The sequence below is a fragment of the Gigantopelta aegis genome, chromosome 9 (assembly GCF_016097555.1).
Source record: "Gigantopelta aegis isolate Gae_Host chromosome 9, Gae_host_genome, whole genome shotgun sequence".
Taxonomy (NCBI): domain Eukaryota; kingdom Metazoa; phylum Mollusca; class Gastropoda; order Neomphalida; family Peltospiridae; genus Gigantopelta; species Gigantopelta aegis.
The window spans coordinates 10749078-10769837 of record NC_054707.1 but is presented as its reverse complement, the minus strand read 5'-3'; the positions used below and the strand labels follow the sequence as shown (position 1 = coordinate 10769837).

Genomic DNA, 20760 nt, shown 5'->3' with positions numbered 1-20760 from the left:
GTGGCCGGAGGATCTGGTCAATGTAGCCCTGTGCATTCAGGTTGCCCTGCACGTGGACCAGGTCAGTTCTGCCAGTGTGTGAGATGGCTGCCCACACCATGACACTACCCCCGCCGAATCTGTCCACTTCCTGCACGCAGTTTGCCGCATAACGTTCACCACGCCGCCTATACACGCGACATCTTCCATCATGACGTCGGAGCAGAAATCGGGACTCGTCACTGAACCACACCTGTCTCCATCGCAGTTGAGGCCATTGTCGATGAATCTGGCACCACTGCAGTCGGAGTCGACGGTTTTGTGGTGTTAAGATGACACCTCGAAATGGACGTCTGGCACGAATTCCTACCTCACGTAGGCGGTTCCGTACGGTCTGGTCGGATATCCTGCGCAAACCTGGTATTGCTGCGGCTGTGGAGGTGGCAGTAGTCAATCGTTCCCGAAGGTGGCGTACCCGGATGTAGTGGTCCTGCCCGGGGGTAGTGACCCGTGGTCGCCCGGATCTAGGGAGGTCACGTGTTGATCCATGTTGCTGGTAACGGTCCCATAGTCTGGAGATGGTGCTTGGGGACACATGGAATGCCCTGGCAACGGCCGTTCTGGATTCGCCTGCGTCTAGTCGGCCGATGGCATTGTTTCTCTGCGGTTCACTGAGACGTGGCATGTCCTGGATTGTCAACTGTCGGCCAGATACAGAGGCCAGGCAAGCGAACACCCTGTACTTTTATACTGTTGGTGTTCATGTTGCATGTGCAGACAACGCACGTGCAGTGGTGACATGGTTTGCACGTGGCTGCGTTTTTGCGAATATTCACATTTTGGAACTTTATTGTACAGTAGCTGCGTTTTATCGAATGTAACCGTGGGAATGTGTTTGGGACATGCAATGACCTTATATTCACAAAGCATGAACCGGTAGGAAACATAAAATCGGAGTTATAACCCATTTGTACCCTTTTGCGTTTCTTTTTTTGAAGAGTATATATCAAAGGCTGTGGTATGTGCTATCCTGTCTGTGGGATGCTACATATAAAAGATCCCTTGCTACTAATGGAAAAATGTAGCGTGTTTCCTCTCTAAAACTATATGTAAAAATTACCAAATGTTTGACATCCAATAACCGATGATTACCTCAGATTTAACTAAAAGGAACACAAAAATGTATGTTGTTACAATTTACGTAGTATTTTAAGGGAGGGCAGTCGCATTATTTTCATATTGCATTATATTCTTACTACCGCCACACACATTAATTTAGGGATGCATTAGTTTCAGGATCTACAGTATTCCTATTCCAAACAAGAAAATGTGAGTAAATTGTAATTTGAATAATGTCAAAATATTTTATTCGCTAAAATCCTTTAAAATGGCAAGAAAATTTAGTTTGTTTTGTTTAACGAAACCACTAGAGCACATTGATTTGTTAATCATTGGCTATTGGTAGTCAAAGATATTTATCATTTTGACACAGACATAGAGAGGAAACCCGATACATTTTTCCATTAGTAGCAAAGGGGTCTTTTATATATACCATCCCACAGTAGGAAAAATTAGGAAAAACTCCTGATAGTCTCTTTAAAGTAAGTGGGCGGGACGTAGCCCAGTGGTTAAACGTTCGCTTGATGCGCGGTCGGTCTAGGATTGATCCCCGTCGGTGGGCCCATTGGGCTATTTCTCGCTCCAGCCAGTGCACCACGAATGGTACATCAAAGGCTGTGGTATGTGCTATCCTGTCTATGGGATGGTGCATATAAAAGATCCCTTGCTGCTAATTGAAAAGAGTAGCCTATGAAGTGGTGACAGCGGGTTTCCTCCCTCAATATCTGTGTGGTCCTTAACCATATGTCCGACACCATATATCCGTAAATAAAATGTGTTGAAAGTGTCGTTAAATAAAACATTTCTTTCTTTCTTTAAAGTAAATCTGCTTACTGAGCTGGTCAGCTTCTTCCTCCTTCGTGCTGAGACCTTCTTCCATCAAGGCTATTTTCTGCTGCAGTTGACTGAGCTCTTCATTCAGTTTATCTGCACACTCACGGTCATCGTCATCCTGTACGCAGAAGGCAGAAAAACAAACATACATACAGCTTGATGCTCAACATTTAGAGAAGGAAAATAAAAAACCCATAAAATAGGGCATAAGCTGTGTTCTCATCATGCGATTAGTCACAGTATCTTGTCCCATGTCATTTGTCAGCCCTACAAAAATCTGAACATATAAGACTAAAGTCATTCCGATTTAGATATTGTCACAGAATGATTCAATCACATGCGATAAGTTGGTGCGACTAATCGCAAAATGAGAACGCCCATTTACTGTTTAAAAAATGTCTTTAGTGACTTATTGGAAATTATAATTTAAAGATACATCACCCTTAAAATAATCTGAGCAATATTTCTGTTAAATACTTAAAGGGCCTTGCTTTAAATATTGTTCTATATATGCCATCGACATCCCAAACTGTGTTCGGCTAACAACAAAAACACAAATACAATATTTAAGGAAAGAATATTCTATATTTTTCAGTTAGGGTACCTGGTACATTAAATAAAATATTTTCCAATCAGTTAATGAAAAAAAAAAAAATGGACCTATAATGAATCCATTGTTGTAAACAAAAGTATAACACCATATAGTAAACAGGAAAGGGTGTTAGTTTCTAACTTAATAAAATGTCTGCCCATGCACGGTTCATCATTTTTAGTTTTTAAAGACATTACATGATAAAATATATATTTCTTAACTACATGTATGCATAGTTGACAAACACTGTGTTTAATAAAAAAATAAAAAAATCAGTTTGTCAAGTGTCTGCATTTTACCAACACCCATCACTAACACTTGATGTCAATAAAGATAGACATTACGTTCATACCAGTGAATAGTTTGTAAAATATCAATTTTCTAATGAATTGATTCTTAAGTAACATAATCTATATACTCAAAATTATTTACAAATGTTATGAATTGATTATGTCTACTATTCACTACAGTATATAATATTGAAAAGAAATTACAAAACTTTAAAAATGTGGCCCTTATTGTCATGTGATATGCACCAAATGTTAATTCATCTTCCTCCATTTTAAGTCAATTTCTATGAGTCATGTGGACCCGATATTGGTAATTTTAAGGAATAAACAAACAAAAAACTCAGTAAAATTAAGGGTTTTAGGGGTTTGTAAAGTTTTGTATTTAGATACTTACTTGTCATACTCTAAAACTATATGTCAACAATTACCAAATGTTTGATATCCAATAGCCAATGATTAATAAATCAATGTGCTCTAGTGGTATCATTAAACAAAACAAAATTTAACTTTTACTTCTATGAATTTTTATTGCTAATGAAAATGTTCTCGAACTGTGAAGAAAAACCTCACAAATGAACAACAAGCAGACGACAACAAATTGGATGTTGATTGTGCAAACAGTACATGAGAAAACAAACTGAACGTTGCAAGCATAATGCAGTCAGGGACGTTGATGATATATATCTATATGCACATTCAGATGTTCCTTTAGGGCTTTCTAGTGTTGACACAGTTTATTACAAACCATGCAATCATATGCAACAGTTTAAAACATTGTTCAGTTCTAAAACATTTCAGTAAAATATGAAGCAGATATGCTCAGTGTTACTTAAATTCTGTGACAGTTAACCGTTATCAGAAAGACTAGCCGCGATTGTCATGGAGACCAAATGAAGCACACAAACCTGCAGCATGATTTGTGAGTTGTTCAAATGTATTGTTTATGAAGACATATAACACTATCACAGATTTATTTTAACACAAAGCCTGGCTGATGAACAAAACAAAACCTATAGTGACATTTCATTTGAATCTCAACAACCAGTGTTAAAACTTTTAACATTGGTTGTTAAGAATCGAATGAATGAACAAACAAACTAAATGACATGGAAAAATTTGTGGGTTTGACGAGATATAATAAAATGGACGGATAAACAACACACTGGTGATGTATCTGGCAAGCGAGAAATAATATGAAGCATATGAAGGTAAGCAGGAAGTTAAGCACAAAGTGCCAATTACAACTGGATTCAGTGATGTACCCACACATACACGTGTTCACGCAAAACTAAAAGTTATTTGTATTTACTGTACTTCAACAAATGATTTAAAGAGTATGTTGATTGAAAATCTACTCTGGAATACTCGAGTCGAGTCGGGCTTATGTCACGTGACCTATATTTTTGGTCAGCGACCGAAAATATAGAGATTTATCTAGTCATCATATCTTGCCAATGTATACAGTGATTGCTGGATAAAAATATTTATATAGTTCCCATAGTGTTTCATTCCTTAATGTAAATTCTAATTAAACAGTAGGTATAATTTATTTATTAAACAAACATTCTGAGAGTACTGCTAAAGCAATACCCCCACATGTTCCATACTGATGACCCTGACTTCAAGGGTAATAACTCTGTCAAAAAGGGATAAATTCCATTTTTGACAATCATGGCCCATGAAAGTCAACTAGATCTGGAATTCTTCATGATAAAGCTTTATACAGAGTTTCTGGAGGCATTTCCAAACACAGTCCGGAAAACAATATGTGGGACAGTTGGACAGACAGACGGATGGATGGACGGATGGACAGACGACAAAAAAACCCTATAGTTCCTTTCGGTATGACTGGTAGGAGATTAATAATATAATTACGGGTGTCACTTTTTAAACAAAGAGTAGCCTAAATATAAAGTTAATATATTAAGGACATTTTGAAACTAAAAGGAAAGTACCTCTGTGATGTACTCAGATTATTGAAAAGGTACTGGATTAATTGTTAAACAATATTTATTGTGTAATTTATAACTGTGGTAGGATTGGTCAACAGATTTAATCATATATTCATAAGCGTACAAGATGGGTGAGAGGGCATGGGAGGCAAAAGCTTGTCTATTGCTGGAAAAAATCGTCAAATTCGGGAAAAAAACTATAGAAATATTCGGCCAAAATTATGTGCTAACCTGAAACCTTTTAACCAAGTATTTCTATCATTCTACCCAAGAAATTAGTTGTAATCCATATAAAAATGCATAACGATTCATTTGCAACCCTATATAATGTTTGGGAGTAATGCTAATTAATATAAATGTTGTTATCCAGATTCGAGCATTTTCATTTAATTTGGGCAAAAATCAGCCTCCCCCTCTACAAAATTGGCAACCCATATGCCTATGTTAGGATTTGTCCCTGCTTGATTAATATAATTATTAATATTAGGTGAGCAGCAATGCTAGGTGAACTTGATTAATCAAAACATCACTACCACACAGTCACAATGTTAAGATGAGGGAAACCCCCAGTGCACAATGATTTAGCTGAATGTGATGTTAACTGAACACAACAGATTAAGAGAAACAAGTGATGAGTGCTGGTTGATATAATTATCCAACAGTTAGTGGCGTGTTCAGGATAGCAAGCCTCGGAAAATTGCGAGAGCGATAGTTTCGTTCACGTGTCGCACGCATATGTATACTTTGCGTAACCCATTTTCCGTTCACGCATTGAATTTATGACATCATTTACATGCATTACGTAAAGACAAAATTGGTTACCTGAATTTGTTTTTGCGTAACCTATAAATGGTTTGCACAAATTTTCAATTCTCAGTTTGCTTTTTTGTTTAACGACACCACTAGTGCACATTGATTTTTTTTAAATTAATCATTGGCTATTGGATGTCAAACATATGGTCATTTTGACAGTCATAGAGAGGAACCCCCTACATTTTCCCATTAGTAGCAAGGGATCTTTTATATGCAACATCCCGCAGACAGGATAGCACATACCATGGTCTTTGATATACCAGTCGTGGTGCACTTGCTGGAACGAGACATAGCCCAATGGGCCCACCGATGGGGATCGATCCCAAACCGACTGCGCATCAAGCGAGCGCGTTACCACTGGGCTACATCCCGCCCCTTTAATTCTCAGAGGCCTGGGATTGCGAGTGTTCACAAACAATTTGACAGGGACCATTACCTTCAACTGTATTCACGAATCATCAAAACAAAGGCACAAAAAACAGTCTTGCAAGTGACTGACTGCTTGTCCTGAACAGACCACAGGTTATTTTTATAACACAAATGCTCAAACAAATGACATCAACACTATTAAGTAAGGAGTGCAGGGGGATAGCGAACATGTTGACCATACATGTATATATGGACACATAGCTTATGCGGGAGCAGGAAACACACACACACAGCACGGCACACATTTTACCATGGATTTGGCAGTCGAATGAGAATGAGTGTCTTCTGATATCACACTTACTGCCTCCTCGTGCCGCTTGTCCATCCCACTCCGGTCAGCAGGCTACAAACATTACCCCCAGCATTATCATAAACACACTGTATCAACACAACCATAGCACTTATCATTACCTTCAGCATTACCATAAACACACTGTTTCCATAGAAATCATAGTATTGATCATTATCATACCATCTCCCTAGCACTGTAACATTTAGCATTACCTTCAGCATTATTATAAACATACCGTCTCCCTAGCACCATATTACCAGTACCATGACCCTTCACCCTGTATGTGATTTTTAATAACATATTCACTTTCATTTTTGAGGAGCACAAGCGTGACTAACCCTTTGTGTATCCCTAAATTCAATCTGTGGCATGCGATTTTTCAAATTTTATTTTAATTCCTTCAAATAATTCATGCAATGATTGATATTTCTTTGAAACTAATGGTGGATTAGTGCTATTTTTGGAAGTTTAAATAGATAATTTGGCAAAACCATTTCTACACATGCAGAGCCAGCCGAGAGAGATCTGTCCGATATAAGCCGGGAAGAGCCAGAAGTGTGTATGGAACACTCACCATTCCCTCCGAGATTCGCTGTCGGTACTGGTCGATCTGGATCTGTAACATCTGGATGAAGTCCTCCTGGCGTTTTATTGTTGTCTGCAGTTCGCGGTATTTCTCACCCTTCAAATTCGAGACACCCTCATATTTCTTCCTTTCAGCGGCCAGTCGAATCTCAATGGTTTGCTAAAACAGATAAACCAAGTGTAGAAAGAAACAAAGAAACAGAAAAAAAAAAATATTTATCGATTCACTAAACACATTTTAGTTATCGTTATATGTGTCAACAGATCCTGTTGTGTGACTGGATCAGGTAGAATGGAAGATTCTAAGCCATTTCATTGGCTGTTGAGATATATGAATATATGGTTCCTCAAAAGGAATATAGTTGGTCTCTGATCAGAGCAAAGTTCCATAATGTTTAGGTTTTTGTTTTTTGGAGGGTTTTTTAAAGCATGGATTGTATAGAATTTTTTCTTGTTTTTCCTTCTCATCTGTCCTGAATCCTTCTTATTGACAATGGAGTCCTCTCATTTGCCTTTGTACCCTAAATGCTTTTCTTTACATTTTCCATATAACGAAGGCAACTTTTATGACTCATTTAGACCTACAATGTCATGATGCATCACAATATTATTATTTGAGGCACAGCAACATTATTTCTGGTATAGATGGCACTGTTGTAACTACTGTGGAAAATTAACAAAACTAAAATTAAAATGCTGATGCACAAGATCAGAATCGACGCATATATGCTGACCGGAGACCAGCAATATTTATTTGTTTTGTCTAGTAGGGAAATATGCCATTGTTCAGAATTCATGTTATGTTCATAAGTCATGTTACGGTAAGTTGAAAAGAAGTTTGTTTGTTTAACGACACCAATAGAGCACACTGATTTATTAATCATCGGCTATTGGATGTCAAACTTATGGTCATTTTGACACAGTCATAGAGAGGAAACCTGCTACATTTTTTCCATTAGTAGCAAGGGATCTTTTATATGCACCATCCTACAGACAGGATAGCACATACCATGGCCTTTGATATACCAGTTGTGGTGCACTGGCTGTGATGAGAAATAGCCCAATGGGCCCACCGACGGGGATCAATCCCAGACCAACCACACATCAAGCGAGCGCTTTACCACTGGGCTACGTCCAGCCCCAAGTTGACAAGAAAGACTATTTTAACTACTCTTACTGATTAATCTACTCACATGGTAACAGATTCAGAAAACATCTTAAACAGAAATGATAATATTAATTCAGTTACCCTTGAGTGTTTCAGGCTACTTACTTCAAACATAAATGATAATCTAGATATGGCATCAGACAGCTGTTGTCGAAAGGCGTGCCGCAAAGTGCTCACTCTCTGAAACAAATGATAATAACCAGTTATTATAATAATCACAATAACACAACACATATTAACTATAGTCAGCTAACAAATATATAAGTGAGGTACATAATATGCCCATCTAAAGTAGGTTGTGCTGACCTAGTTATGGTACGCAATACATCGTTATTCCAAATTGTACTTGCATGCAAGGTTTGATGATCCCACACAAATTGATAAGAAAGATATGCTTCGGAAATTGAAAATTTACGGATGGAAGGAAGGGGTGTATAAAAAGAAACAATTACATTACAGATCCATGTGATATACTCCCAGTTACATTCCACAACACCAGTTCATGAAATTTAATCATATGGTACTAATCAAAATAATTTAGAGAACACATGTATTTGTATAGCTACCTCACCCCCCCACCCACACACAAAAAGTGGTTATATAAGATAAATGTTTTACCTCTTGGTGTAACTTCTCCAATTCAGAAACTCTTTCATTTATCCGGCGGTAACTGCAAAAGTCAATTTCATATATACATATTTATATGAATATTTATATCATTTATATAAAGCACAGAGATGGAATACCAGGTAGTACGTATCTCTGTAGAAAATCATACACATCTTATTTCATGGTTATAAACCAGGTGGACTTGAATCAGCCTATATTTATAAAGTCGGCTAATCAAGTAAAATCATTTTTAAATCTCACAAAATCTAACAGTGATGATACTTTTATTTAGTGACAGTTTGAAACAAGAATAATTTTGAAACATAGTCACAGATTCTTATTTGTAAACTTATTCTGTAATACTTAGTTCTTGAGATTTATTCTATAATATTCACATAGTTCAAGAGATTAATTCTAGAATTTCCCATTCAAGATTCTAGAATACTCACAGTTCAAGATTAATTCTAGAATACTCACAGTTCAAGAGATTTGTTCTGCAGCTTTACTTCATAGTCTGCCTGCATAACATGCTTGTTTAAGTTAATGTCCCTTCTAATGGTTGAAACATCCTATATATGAAAAAAAAAAAAACAACATAAAAACCTTAATATGGTCTGCATCAGAGATGACTTATTTTTCATACACAGAAAGGCACTATACAACAAAAACAGACAGACAAAGAAAGTAATTGTATTAAAGCTGCAAACACCGGTCATTAGGCAGCATAAAATATGTTTGGCTATTACAGCTTTTTTGACTGTTAACTTGTCCAGTAAACCCCTCTATACCAGACACCCACTGGACCTAGTAAACAGTCTGCTTTTAAGTGCTATCCAGTTTATAGAGGTTATGTTCTATTACAGCTTTTTTAACTGTTAACTTGTCCAGTAAACCCCTCTATACCAGACACCCACTGGACCTAGTAAACAGTCTGCTTTTAAGTGCTATCCAGTTTATAGAGGTTATGTTCTATACTGATATTTAAAAAAGGGACCATGAAAAACATCCAGTGTTGATGGAATTCCGGTTACCAGAGGATCCGGTTTTGAGCTGTTTCACTGTATATTGCAATTGTTTAACTTAAATGATTAATTCAGACAAATCCCATATGTTTCTGATCATCCTAGTGTTTGTGGTAGCTCAAAAATAATTTTATGCAAAACAAAATAAATAAGTGTACCTCAGAAAGTAGGACGAGTGGCTTTAAAATGATAAGCATAACTAATCTGAATGACTCTGGCATGAAAACAAGGCATGCCTAATTTGTAGTTTTACCTGAAGAAGCACTTGGATTACTTCAGTTAGCTCTTTAATATCAACAATTTCTGTGATCTCGGTCTGTGAACTCCGGTCAAGGCTGAAGAATCCAATCTTCTGGCTGTCTGCCAAAGCAGGCCTGTAAGAAAAAACAAAAATACTCATACCAATAATAATGTTGGTCAAAGCTTTAGTGGTTAATGGCTACAACTCCAAGAGTGATATACTGGGCTTATACTGGTATTCAGGGTCTAAATACTTCCAAATTGTACTGAAAATTACAACATATTTTTAACTTGCACAATAAAAGTATCCATATAATTATTTAACTGTCATATTGATACTTTCCTAGAAGAAGATGAAGCAATAAAAAATGCTCATGAAAAAAGAAAATCTTTAGCGCACACCCAAATAAGGCCCTAAAAATACTGTCACCAAATTTGATAATCTTCACTCTTCAGGTATAGATAAACTACACTGCAGCACTGGAATGAAATCACTGGGACTTGTAGCAAGCTGTACAGCACTTCAACAAGTCTATCTATAAAAAGAAACGAGGTCTAACAAAATGACGGCCCTATAGGACCATTACGTCTAAGCCCTTATGAGGGCTCTCAACAAGACTCCCACGAGTTGTCCCCAACAACCGACCATGCCCTTTTAAGGGCAGAACTGGATCATGATCACTCAATTGATCAAGCCTTCTGAAGGGCCAAGTTAAGAGGCAACCTCGGGAGACCAACCATGACGGTCCCCAATAGGCAAGGTTCCAGTATTAGCTTAATCTTATGGGACATTGAAAATTCAATAGCAACACATGTCCCACCCACCCCAAACCATTTCCTGTCCTGGACAGAGGACACCTGTGCCCATGACAGGCATGCACTACAACAGCCATTAAGCCCTATGACCTGACCTAACCAAACAAAATGACACCCCACTGTCATTTCTATAACCTCAAGTGAAAAATATTGTAAATTTTAATAAATTATGTAAAGTTAATAATGTTCCTTTCAAAATGTCTTATTATGGATTATGTATTATGCTCTGATATCAGAAAATACTTGACCTATGACCTGACCTAAAAATATTACACCTCATTATCATTTATATAACCTCAAATGAAAAACAGTGTAAATTTTAACAAATTATGTACAGTTAATAATTTTCCTTTCATAATAACTTACTATGAACTGTGTATTATGCTTTGATATCAGAAAATACTTGATGCTTATTTATCTATTATCTACCACAGTTGGTTGTCCACCCTGTCAGCACATATCTAGATGCTGATTTGCAAATTTAATGTCATCTTCAAAATGCTGCTCATCATAACCTATTTCCATTTTTTATCCATTTATAATTAGCATTTTAAAGATAATACTAACATTTTTTTACAGAGAGCAAATACCATGATTGACAGATACGCACTGAAGTGCAGTGTTTGATTTTTAAAAGAAGTATTAATAAATTATTAAAAAATAATAATTTGTCATCGCAATGTGTTACATCATGGCGTTAGTGCCTACAGCAAAATTTTAAAAACATTGCCATTGGCCCATAGGTGCGAAGAGTGACTGTCATCAACCTTAAAGCACCTGTTTGAAGAAAATCTTGTAATGAAAAAAATGTACTATTTATGAAATATGAATATGAAGTGAAATTACGGTAAGATATGTTATATTTGATGTATACAAAGCCAAAAGAAGGGTGTGAAAAAGTGATTGTCATAGACTACTAATTGTGTAAAGATTTACAAGTCCCTGTGATTGACACAGTGACCTGAAAGCTGTTTTGTTTATACAGTCTACTTACAGTGTGGTAGTGGAAGTCTTGACAGCATGAAAAAATGAAGGCCCATATTTCAGAGCCATAAGTTATATCACTTTAAAATAAAAACCAAATATTCTTTCTGTTTTCATACACATTCATTACTATTGATTTTGGTGGCTAATGTGAGAAACGTCATCTGCGGAACTACGTCATCGGCAAAGAACTCCAATGACGTCATACAAACATGTGTAAAAACACGGGCACCTTGACGGAAGAGTCATGATTTTCTCGTCAAACAAAAACATAGTATTACAAATCAAGCACGAAACATTTTATATTACCTAAATAAATCCACATCAGTCTCGTTTGTTCCATATATCTGAAGAACACGATCTTGCAATTCTTGTTCAGTGGTGGTATAGTCATTTTGAAGAGAAACTGGCTGAGTTACTACCTCGACCGACATTTTTGTTTTGATAATTACTAAGGAACAGAGGCGAGTTGCTGACTTCCTGTAATAAGGGGCGCAACTCCCATCGGCGAGTTTGTTGTCTCAAAGCCAAAAGGAAAGTACATCCGTAGATGTCAAATAGCTGTAAAGCGTAGAAAAATTTATTTTAAATATGTCCTTCTTATGCAGCGTAAGTAGCATGTTCTTTAATAAATATCAAACTGGAAATATAAAGATGTATGGCATGGTGTTTGCAAATACATGTGTAACTTGTAAGACTGTTAAACTTTAAAGTTAAAGAAGTAAAATATTGTTATGTAGGTAACTCACGAGGTGACATCTGCTCCGATTGCACAGGGAAAGAAAAAAAACATTTGTCAACAACACTAAGGCTATTAAACTGAGGTCTAGCATGACAGTTTCTACTGCTGCATACATTATGCTTACTAAATAACTTTGCACTTTGCCACAGACAGAACAGTATGCACCACAACTTTTGATGGCACTGTAGTACCAAGCGGGAACAATATGTCCAGTAAGAGGCATCGATTCTATGATCTGTTGCAAAATTCAGCTGATCACTCTTTGTGCTACATTTTGCATCGAGTTGAACATTAATTGTGGTGACTTCAACCCATTTTAATCCAACATCAACATTTAAAAGAGGATAATTAATTGTAGGTTCTTCATGACAGTAACTAATTACATCGGCATACATTTAATAAACTATATCATTATGATTACAATACAAAAGTATTTATTTAAAATGGTTTTAATGTTTTGATTGTACATGTGTCCAATGAATGTATCGTAGCAATGCATTGATATTTCATTGAATGAAACTCTTATTAACTGTGGAATATTTTGTTCAGTATCACACTGGTGCATGTGCAGAAATTTTAGCAGAGGGACATCTAGACTGGTGAGAAAGGTTTATGGGGAGGGGGTGTGGGTGACTCTAGTTTTGCTCCTCCAAAAAATATTTAAAAAAAAAGAAAATTTGCTTAAACAGGGAGGGGTTTCAACCCCATAAAACTCTCCTGCACATGCACCTGCATCATGATTTCTACACACGTTTCAAAGATAGCAACAAAATTCAAAAACCGTGAATAGTTGTAATAAATTTTTAACTGACTATCAAATGTCAATAATCATAATTGTGTTTTTTAAACACAATACTGCTTGTTGGCCATGTCAATACACAATTAAATACATTATTATCATGTTTTCATTCCAGTGAGTCACTATGTACTTTCGGTCACGTGTGTTGCAGAGAAGTTCTTTTGTGTATCACATTTTGGTAGAAAACTTCCAATGGCAGTGTCCAATATTTGGCAAATTACATTTTTCTACATCTTCTACCTTGCCGAGTATTGAAGAGAAACGAAAGCTACAGGAAAGTTTCTTGATACTGGGTGTTGAGGAAGACGCCAGCATCAATGAGTTAAAAGAAGTGTACATCTCACTGGCCAAACAGTATCATCCAGACAGTGGGTTAGACGCTGCAGATGCTACAAAGTTTGGACAGGTCAAGGAAGCCTACAGAGTTATTTTGGTAAGAGAAAGAGAAATATGTTATAAAGTAAAGTTTGTTTTATTTAATGACGCCACTAGAGCACATTGATTTTTTATCTTATCATCGGCTATTGGATGTCAAACATATGGTCATTCTGACACTGTTTTTTTTTAGAGGAAATCCGCTGTTGCCACATAGGCTACTCTTTTTTACGACAGGCAGCAAGGGATCTTGTATTTGCACTTCCCACAGGCAGGATAGTTATGGATCACTGGTCGGTGCAAGTGGTTTACACCTACCCATTGAGCCTTTCGGAGCACTCACTCAGGGTTTGGAGTCGGTATCTCGATTAAAAATCCCATGCCTCGACTGGGATCCAAACCCAGTACCTACCAGCCTGTAGACCGATGGCCTAACCATGACGCCACTGAGGCCGGTCAAATATGTTATAATTGGTATATAGATATATTATGATTTGAAAGGTGTTGCCCTACCTGTACCGACACACTCGGTAATTTCTGTTAAAGTCATTTGTCAGTTAGAATACCAGTGTTTTGGCTTCGACTTGTTCACTCACGTTCTCTGTCAATTTTTCAGAAGGATAAGCCTTTCAAATGGACTGACATATCTAAATTAATAAAACTTCACTAGGAAATCCAATGTTTCTAGGTTTAGGTTATAAAATTCAACTTGCATTACATGTTGTTTTGTTTTGTTTCTTTTTTGGGGGTTGGGGGGGGGGGGTTAAAAAAAAAAAAAAAAAAAAAAAAAAAATATATATATATATATATATGTTATTATGTCAACTATTCATAATAGATTTTTTATTTTAATAATCTGTTTTTCAGAATCATCATAAATGTAAAGAGCTTGCTGACACTGAAGAGGAGGTGGAGAAAGTGATTTATGACATCAAACACACGGCCCCACAGCACCGGCAGTATCTCAGTTTTGAGGTGAGTGTCGGTATCTCAGTTTTGAGGTGAGATATCAGTCGGCATCTGTTTTGAGGTGAGATAGCAGTTGGTATCTCAGTTTTGAGGTAAAATAGCAGTTGGTATCTCAATTTTGAGGTGAGATAGCAGTTGGTATCTCAATTTTGAGGTGAGACAGCAGTTAGTATCTCAGTTTTGAGGTGAGATAGCACTCGGTATCTCAGTTTTGAGGTGAGAGCAGTCGGTATCTCGGATTTTGAGGTAAGACAGCAGTCTGTATCTCAATTTTGAGGTGAGACAGCAGTGAGTATCTCAAATTTGAGGTGAGACAGCAGTCAGTATCTCAGTTGTGAGGTCAGACAGCAGTCTGTATCTCAGTTTTGAGGTGAGACAGCAGTTGGTATCTCAGTTTTGAGGTGAGACAGCAGTTGGTATCTCAGTTTTGAGGTGAGACAGAAGTCGGTATCTCAGTTGCGAGATGAGACAACAGTCGGTATCTCAGTTGTGAAGTGAGACAGCAGTCGGTATCTCAGTTGTGAGGTCAGACAGCAGTTGGTATCTCAGTTGTGATGTCAGACAGCAGTAGGTATCTCAGTTGTGAGGTCAGACAGCAGTCGGTATCTCAGTTGTGATGTCAGACAGCAGTCGGTATCTCAGTTGTGAGATGAGACAACAGTCGGTATCTCAGTTGTGAAGTGAGATAGCAGTTGGTATCTCAGTTGTGAGGTCAGACAGCAGTCGGTATCTCAGTTGTGATGTCAGACAGCAGTAGGTATCTCAGTTTTGAGGTGAGATAGCAGTCGGTATCTCAGTTTTGAGGTGAGACAGCAGTCGGTATCTCAGTTTTGAGGTGAGACAGCAGTCGGTATTTCAGTTCTGAGGTGAGACAGCAGTCGGTATCTCAGTTTTGAGGTTAGACAGCAGTCGGTATTTCAGTTTTGAGGTTAGACAGCAGTCGGTATCTCAGTTCTGAGGTGAGACAGCAGTCGGTATCTCAGTTTTGAGGTGAGACAGCAATTGGTATCAGTTTTGAGGTGAGACAGCAGTCGGTATCTCAGTTTTGAGGTGAAACAGCAGTCGGTATCTCAGTTTTGAGGTGAGACAGCAGTCGGTATCTCAGTTTTGAGGTGAGACAGCAGTTGGTATCTCAGTTGTAAAGTGAAACAGCAGTCAGTATCTCAGTTGTGAAATGAGATAAAAGCGGTATCTCCATTGTGAGGTCAGACAGCAGTCGGTATCTCCGTTGTGAGGTCAGACAACAGTCGGTATCTCAGTTGTGAGGTAAGACAGCAATCGGTATCTCAGTTTTGAGGTTAGAAAGCAGTCGGTATCTCAGTTGTGAGATGAGACAACAGTCGGTATCTTAGTTGTGAAGTGAGATAGTAGTCAGTATCTCAGTTGTGAATTGAGATAGAAGTCGGTATCTTATAATAATAAACAGTATGTTATATTATTTTAGCTGTGGTAAACAGTGTTATTTATGATCATTTATTTCAGGGAATAGGTTTTGGCACCCAGAGTCAGAGACAGAAGCAGTATCAACAGCACAAGGTGTCCAGGGCAGCGGACAGCATACTGGAACATCGCATGCAGCGGTTAGCCGAGCAGACGGAGGATGCCATGGTGGTCAAAGACAAAAAGGCAACCAAACACACAAAAATAAGGTTAGTGGACAAGACGATCATTAGCTGATATATTCAAAGGTGCGATATCTGTTTAAAAATAAAAGCTAAAATGATCGTTGAAAAGCTGAAAATTTGTGTATCATTGTTGAATAAATATCAGTTTTCAGCTTTCAGATCAAATTCATTTAAAAAGAAAAGTTGAAATGTATATTTCAGTATTTCAGATCAGATCCATTGTTCCTTGTAAAAACTATTTCATGCAAAAAAAATCTTAAAAAATCAGAAAAACAGCTAAATATCACATCCGTAAAAAATTTGACGCCATATAACCGTAAATAAACTGTGTTGAGTGCGTCGTTAAATAAAACATTTCCTTCCTTCCTTCCTTCCTTAAATTTTTCATATATTAATTTCTATTGAATTCAGTGAATTAGATGTGATGAGATGTGATTAAGATCAAAATTTTATTAAGAAGTATTATGACAAAAAAATTAAAGTCAAACAAATATACACCAAGTTCTGAATCTTACAGACTGTGTTTAGATGTTATGTTTATGTTACAGTAATGCCATTGAGCGGATCGTGGAGGACCTCATACAGGATGCTATGAATAAAGGTCATTTCGAAAACCTACCCGGCGCTGGGAAGCCCATCAACAATCTCGACCGCAACCCGTTTGTCGATACCACAACACACAACCTCAACAAGATCCTTATCAACAACGGGTTTACGCCGGAGTGGATCAGACTCCAGGGAGAAATAAGGTAAAGGTTTTCTTCAGACATTTTCGAGGGTTAACTTCAAAGAGTAAAGTTTTGATTCTATATATATATCGGATATAGTTGTTAACCTTGAAGCTGAAAAAGTAGTCGTCAATAAAGACTGATATTGCAGTCAATGTTTATGTTTTTCTCCTGTTTTAGAAAAAGTCTGCATTTGATTCAGGAAGGTGGGGGGGGGGGGCGAGACGTAGCCCAGTGGTAAAGTGTTCACTTGATGCGCAGTCAGTTTGGGATCGATCCCCATCAGTGAGCCCATTGGGCTATTTCTTGCTCCAGCCAGTGCACCATGACTGGTACATCAAAGGCCGTGGTATGTGCTGTCCTGTCTATGGTATGGTGCATATAAAAGATCCCTTGCTGCTAATCGAAAAAAGAGTAGCCCATGAAGTGGCGACAGCAGGTTTCCTCCCTCAATATGTGTGGTCCTTGACCATATAACCGTAAATAAAATGTGTCGAGTGCGTCATTAAATAAACCATTTCCTTCCTTCCTTGATTCAGGAGTGTGAAATATTATTTATGAAGTGGCCTGTAATTGAGTGTGATGATGGTGATGATAACATAGATGTCAATATAAGTAGCATGAGATTCAAGTTGGGTTCTTCATACAATGTAAGTTACAAAGAAATTGAGAAAATTAGGAATCCACAGAAAAATAGTGTTAAATACCCTTACACATGTTCATTGTGTTAACACAGAATGATGGATGGGTTCAGTATGAGGGGTTTGCAATTTGGAATTGTTTTGCAATCATTCATATTGCTGTGGGGCGGGACGTAGCTCATTGGTACAGCACTCGCTTGATGTGCGGTCGGTCTGGGATGGATCCCCATCGGTGGGCCCATTGGGCTATTTCTTGTTCCAGCCAGTACACCACGACTGGTATAACAAAGGCTGTGGTATGTGCATATAAAAAAAACCTTGCTGCTAATCGAAGAGTAGTCCATGAAGTGGCGACAGCAGGTTTCCTCTCTCAGTATATGTGTGGTCCTTAACCATATGTCCGACGCCATATAACCGTAAATAAAATGTGTTGAGTGCGTCATTAAATTTAAAAAAAAAAAAAAAATCATATTGCTGTGGCTAAACATTTAGGTTGTACTGCATATAGCTCAGTTGGGAGGTCTAAATTCACTACACTGAATTAATTCTCCTCACCCACTGACCTCCTGACTGTACAATCAGTCCATTTAGCCAAGGTGCGTGCTCAGGACTGCAGGCTTTGAACCTTGATTGAATGTAAGCTCAGACATATAAGTTAAATAAAACTGTATACTCTCACTGACAAAATATCTACTTTCATGTTTCAGGAAGGAGACCACCAAGGCTAAAGAAAAACTGGCCGTTTTGAAGATGAAGTTGGGTAATCCCCCGTTTAACACTGCTGACAGTGCTAAGTGGAAAGCAGGGGTCAAGTCATTCCATGCGGCCATAATGGACGTCAATGAAAAGATTGACAAGTACAACCTTATCGTCCCTTTTCTTAATAAACAGATGGTTTTCTACAAATCTGACAAACTCATGAAACATGTTTGTGAAAATTATGAAAAATATTTACCACGTGGTGATCTTGATGTGATCTATGCAACACACTATGGTCATCCTGTAGTTCAGATGAACTATCCAGGATCCAAGAATAAAATACACTGGGGTGAAGTGTGGAATAACATAAAAGAGGTGTTTCGATCATAACCCGACATTACACTGTACACAGACAAGATTTCCACTGGAACTGAAATTGCCATGGATAGCTACATTGAAAGTAGTTGACTTGTATAATAGCATGTCGGAAATCTTGTAATTATTTCTATACACAGTTTGATTGTGTGTTGATTAATAAGCTAATCATGAAAATCAAAATGTTGTGCAACCGACTTCAAGACCGATAACATCAAATGGACTTGCTTTCTCAAATTTCTCCAGTTTCATGGTATAGATGTGGGAACTTAACACATCATTAATTGAAAAGAGAAGAAATCCCATTTCCTAACATTTTGTTGCAGTACACAGACTGATGAATAACAAATATTTGTAACTTGTCTTTCAGATGTTTTAGGAAGGGCTGGTTGTCTAACATATTAATACTAAAAGATTCTTCTTAGGATCAAGTGATGCCAAAGCTCTTTCAGAATATAAGAAATTAGTTTATTTGTAAACATTATTTGTGAAGCGTAAGTGAATTCATGGACCAGATAGATGTGTAGAATATCTCTGATGGTGATGCCACATGATACGAATGCCTCGTATGAAAACAGCCCCGAGAATAACCAACTGCATAACCGTTGCCTTAAGTCATAAAAACGGCATACTGGGATCATGATTGGAATAATATAGAATGTTTTAGTCATGAAAATGATTCATGAATTGAATCATGTTCAAATACAGATGCCGATCCAGAGACAGGAGAAATGAATGAAGGAAGGAAATGTTTTATTTAACGACACACTCTAACACATTTTATTTACAGTTATATGGTATCAGACATATGGTTTAGGACCACACAAAGTTTTGAGAGGAAACCCGCTGTTGCCACTACATGGGCTACTCTTTCCGATTAGCAGCAAGGAATCAGACATATGAGAAATACACATAGCATTTGACACACTATAGACGGTATGTATAAGTTTTTTGTTGCAAGCACTTACTCACTGTTTGGCTGGTTCTTGTTGTATCACCATCTAACATAAAGTATCAGGTGCCAAACCAGGCTGGCAAGGATTTAGTGTTGACATGAAGTGCTCATTTTTAACTGAATAAATAGCAGATTCTGACAGTCACATTGAGCATTGTTATGGAGATCTTTATAAAGGCTACAAATCTGTTGACTTAAAATTTTTGTGACGTGTAACATTTGGGCATGTAATGAGAATGTTTGCAAGTCTGAATTTAATTTACTGATGATGTAGGTATTTTGGCGTGTTGTTGTTTGCATTTTGTGGTAATAAAATGGATTTTAGTCCTAATTATCATTTAATAAACAAAGTTCTAAAAATCATGACAAAAAGCTGTTGACAAATTAATTTGCTGTAATAGCAGTTTGACTTTGTTATGATTTAAGGGTGGGACGTAGCCCAGTGGTAAAGTGCTTGCTTGATGCGCGGTCGGTCTAGGATCGATCCTGTCAGTGGGCCCATTAGGTTATTTCTCGTCCCAGCCAGTGCACCACAACTGGTATATGAAAGGCCGTGGTATGTGCTATGTAGGCAGGATGTAGCCCATTGGTACAGCATTCGCTCAATGCACGGTTGGTGTGGGATTGATCCCCATCAATGTGCCCATTGGGCCGTTTCTCGTTCCAGCCAGTGCACCCTCTGTCTGGGATGGTGCATATAAAAGATCCCTTACTACTAATGAAAACATTTAGCGGGTTTGACATCCAATACATCCATTGATGAATAAATCAATGTGCTCTAGTGGTGTCATTAAACAAAACAAACTTTGTTATTATTTAATAAAAATTGCTGTTGCAAGATCGTCAGAATTTTAAATGCTGAAAATGACTGCTCACTGCTAAATTATTTAAAAAAAAAATAAAAACAGGAAAGGAAAAGTTTAATGAAATACATTTTATTTAATGACGCACTCAACACATTTTATTTATGGTTATATGGCATCAGACATATGGTTAAGGACCACACAGATATTGAGAGAGGAAACCCGCTGTCACCACTTCATAGGCTACTCTTTCCGATTAGCAGCAAGGGATCTTTTATATGCACCATCCCAGACAGGGTGCACTGGCTGGAACGAGAAACTGCCC

At 37.6% G+C, this 20760-nt stretch overlaps 2 protein-coding genes across 5 annotated transcripts in view; one reads left to right on the top strand and one right to left on the bottom strand.

Moving 5' to 3' along the window:
- LOC121381156 (uncharacterized protein C10orf67, mitochondrial-like) overlaps nucleotides 1-11872 on the bottom strand; it is a 32124-nt gene extending 20252 nt beyond the window's left edge. For 2 of the 4 annotated variants that reach the window (XM_041510327.1, XM_041510328.1), the window contains exons 1-8: nucleotides 11735-11872; nucleotides 9938-10058; nucleotides 9140-9231; nucleotides 8672-8723; nucleotides 8159-8233; nucleotides 6875-7045; nucleotides 6259-6351; nucleotides 1933-2050 (exon numbers count right to left, since the gene is read on the bottom strand). In XM_041510327.1, the coding sequence (XP_041366261.1) occupies nucleotides 1933-2050; nucleotides 6259-6351; nucleotides 6875-7045; nucleotides 8159-8233; nucleotides 8672-8723; nucleotides 9140-9231; nucleotides 9938-10058; nucleotides 11735-11793 (781 nt within the window). In that variant the 5' untranslated portion in view covers nucleotides 11794-11872. The remainder of the gene's footprint in view (nucleotides 1-1932; nucleotides 2051-6258; nucleotides 6352-6874; nucleotides 7046-8158; nucleotides 8234-8671; nucleotides 8724-9139; nucleotides 9232-9937; nucleotides 10059-11734) is intronic. The other 2 variants (XM_041510329.1, XM_041510330.1) reach the window with 2 other exon arrangements.
- Nucleotides 11873-12270: 398 nt separating this feature from the next.
- LOC121380996 (dnaJ homolog subfamily C member 28-like) lies at nucleotides 12271-20020 on the top strand. The gene is made up of 6 exons (XM_041510065.1): nucleotides 12271-12333; nucleotides 13381-13698; nucleotides 14508-14615; nucleotides 16092-16258; nucleotides 16783-16983; nucleotides 18311-20020. Exons 2-6 carry the CDS (start codon nucleotides 13390-13392, stop codon nucleotides 18690-18692), a joined length of 1167 nt encoding a protein of 388 aa, XP_041365999.1. The 5' UTR covers nucleotides 12271-12333; nucleotides 13381-13389; the 3' UTR covers nucleotides 18693-20020.
- The last annotated feature ends 740 nt before the right edge of the window (nucleotides 20021-20760 follow it).

Coding starts and splice junctions, on each gene's coding strand:
- LOC121380996 (XM_041510065.1), top strand. CDS start 13,390: ATGTACTTTCGGTCACGTGTGTTGCAGAGAAGTTCTTTTGTGTATCAC. Junction 16,259..16,782: donor ACCAAACACACAAAAATAAG/GTTAGTGGACAA, acceptor TTTATGTTACAG/TAATGCCATTGAGCGGATCG. Junction 16,984..18,310: donor AGACTCCAGGGAGAAATAAG/GTAAAGGTTTTC, acceptor TTCATGTTTCAG/GAAGGAGACCACCAAGGCTA.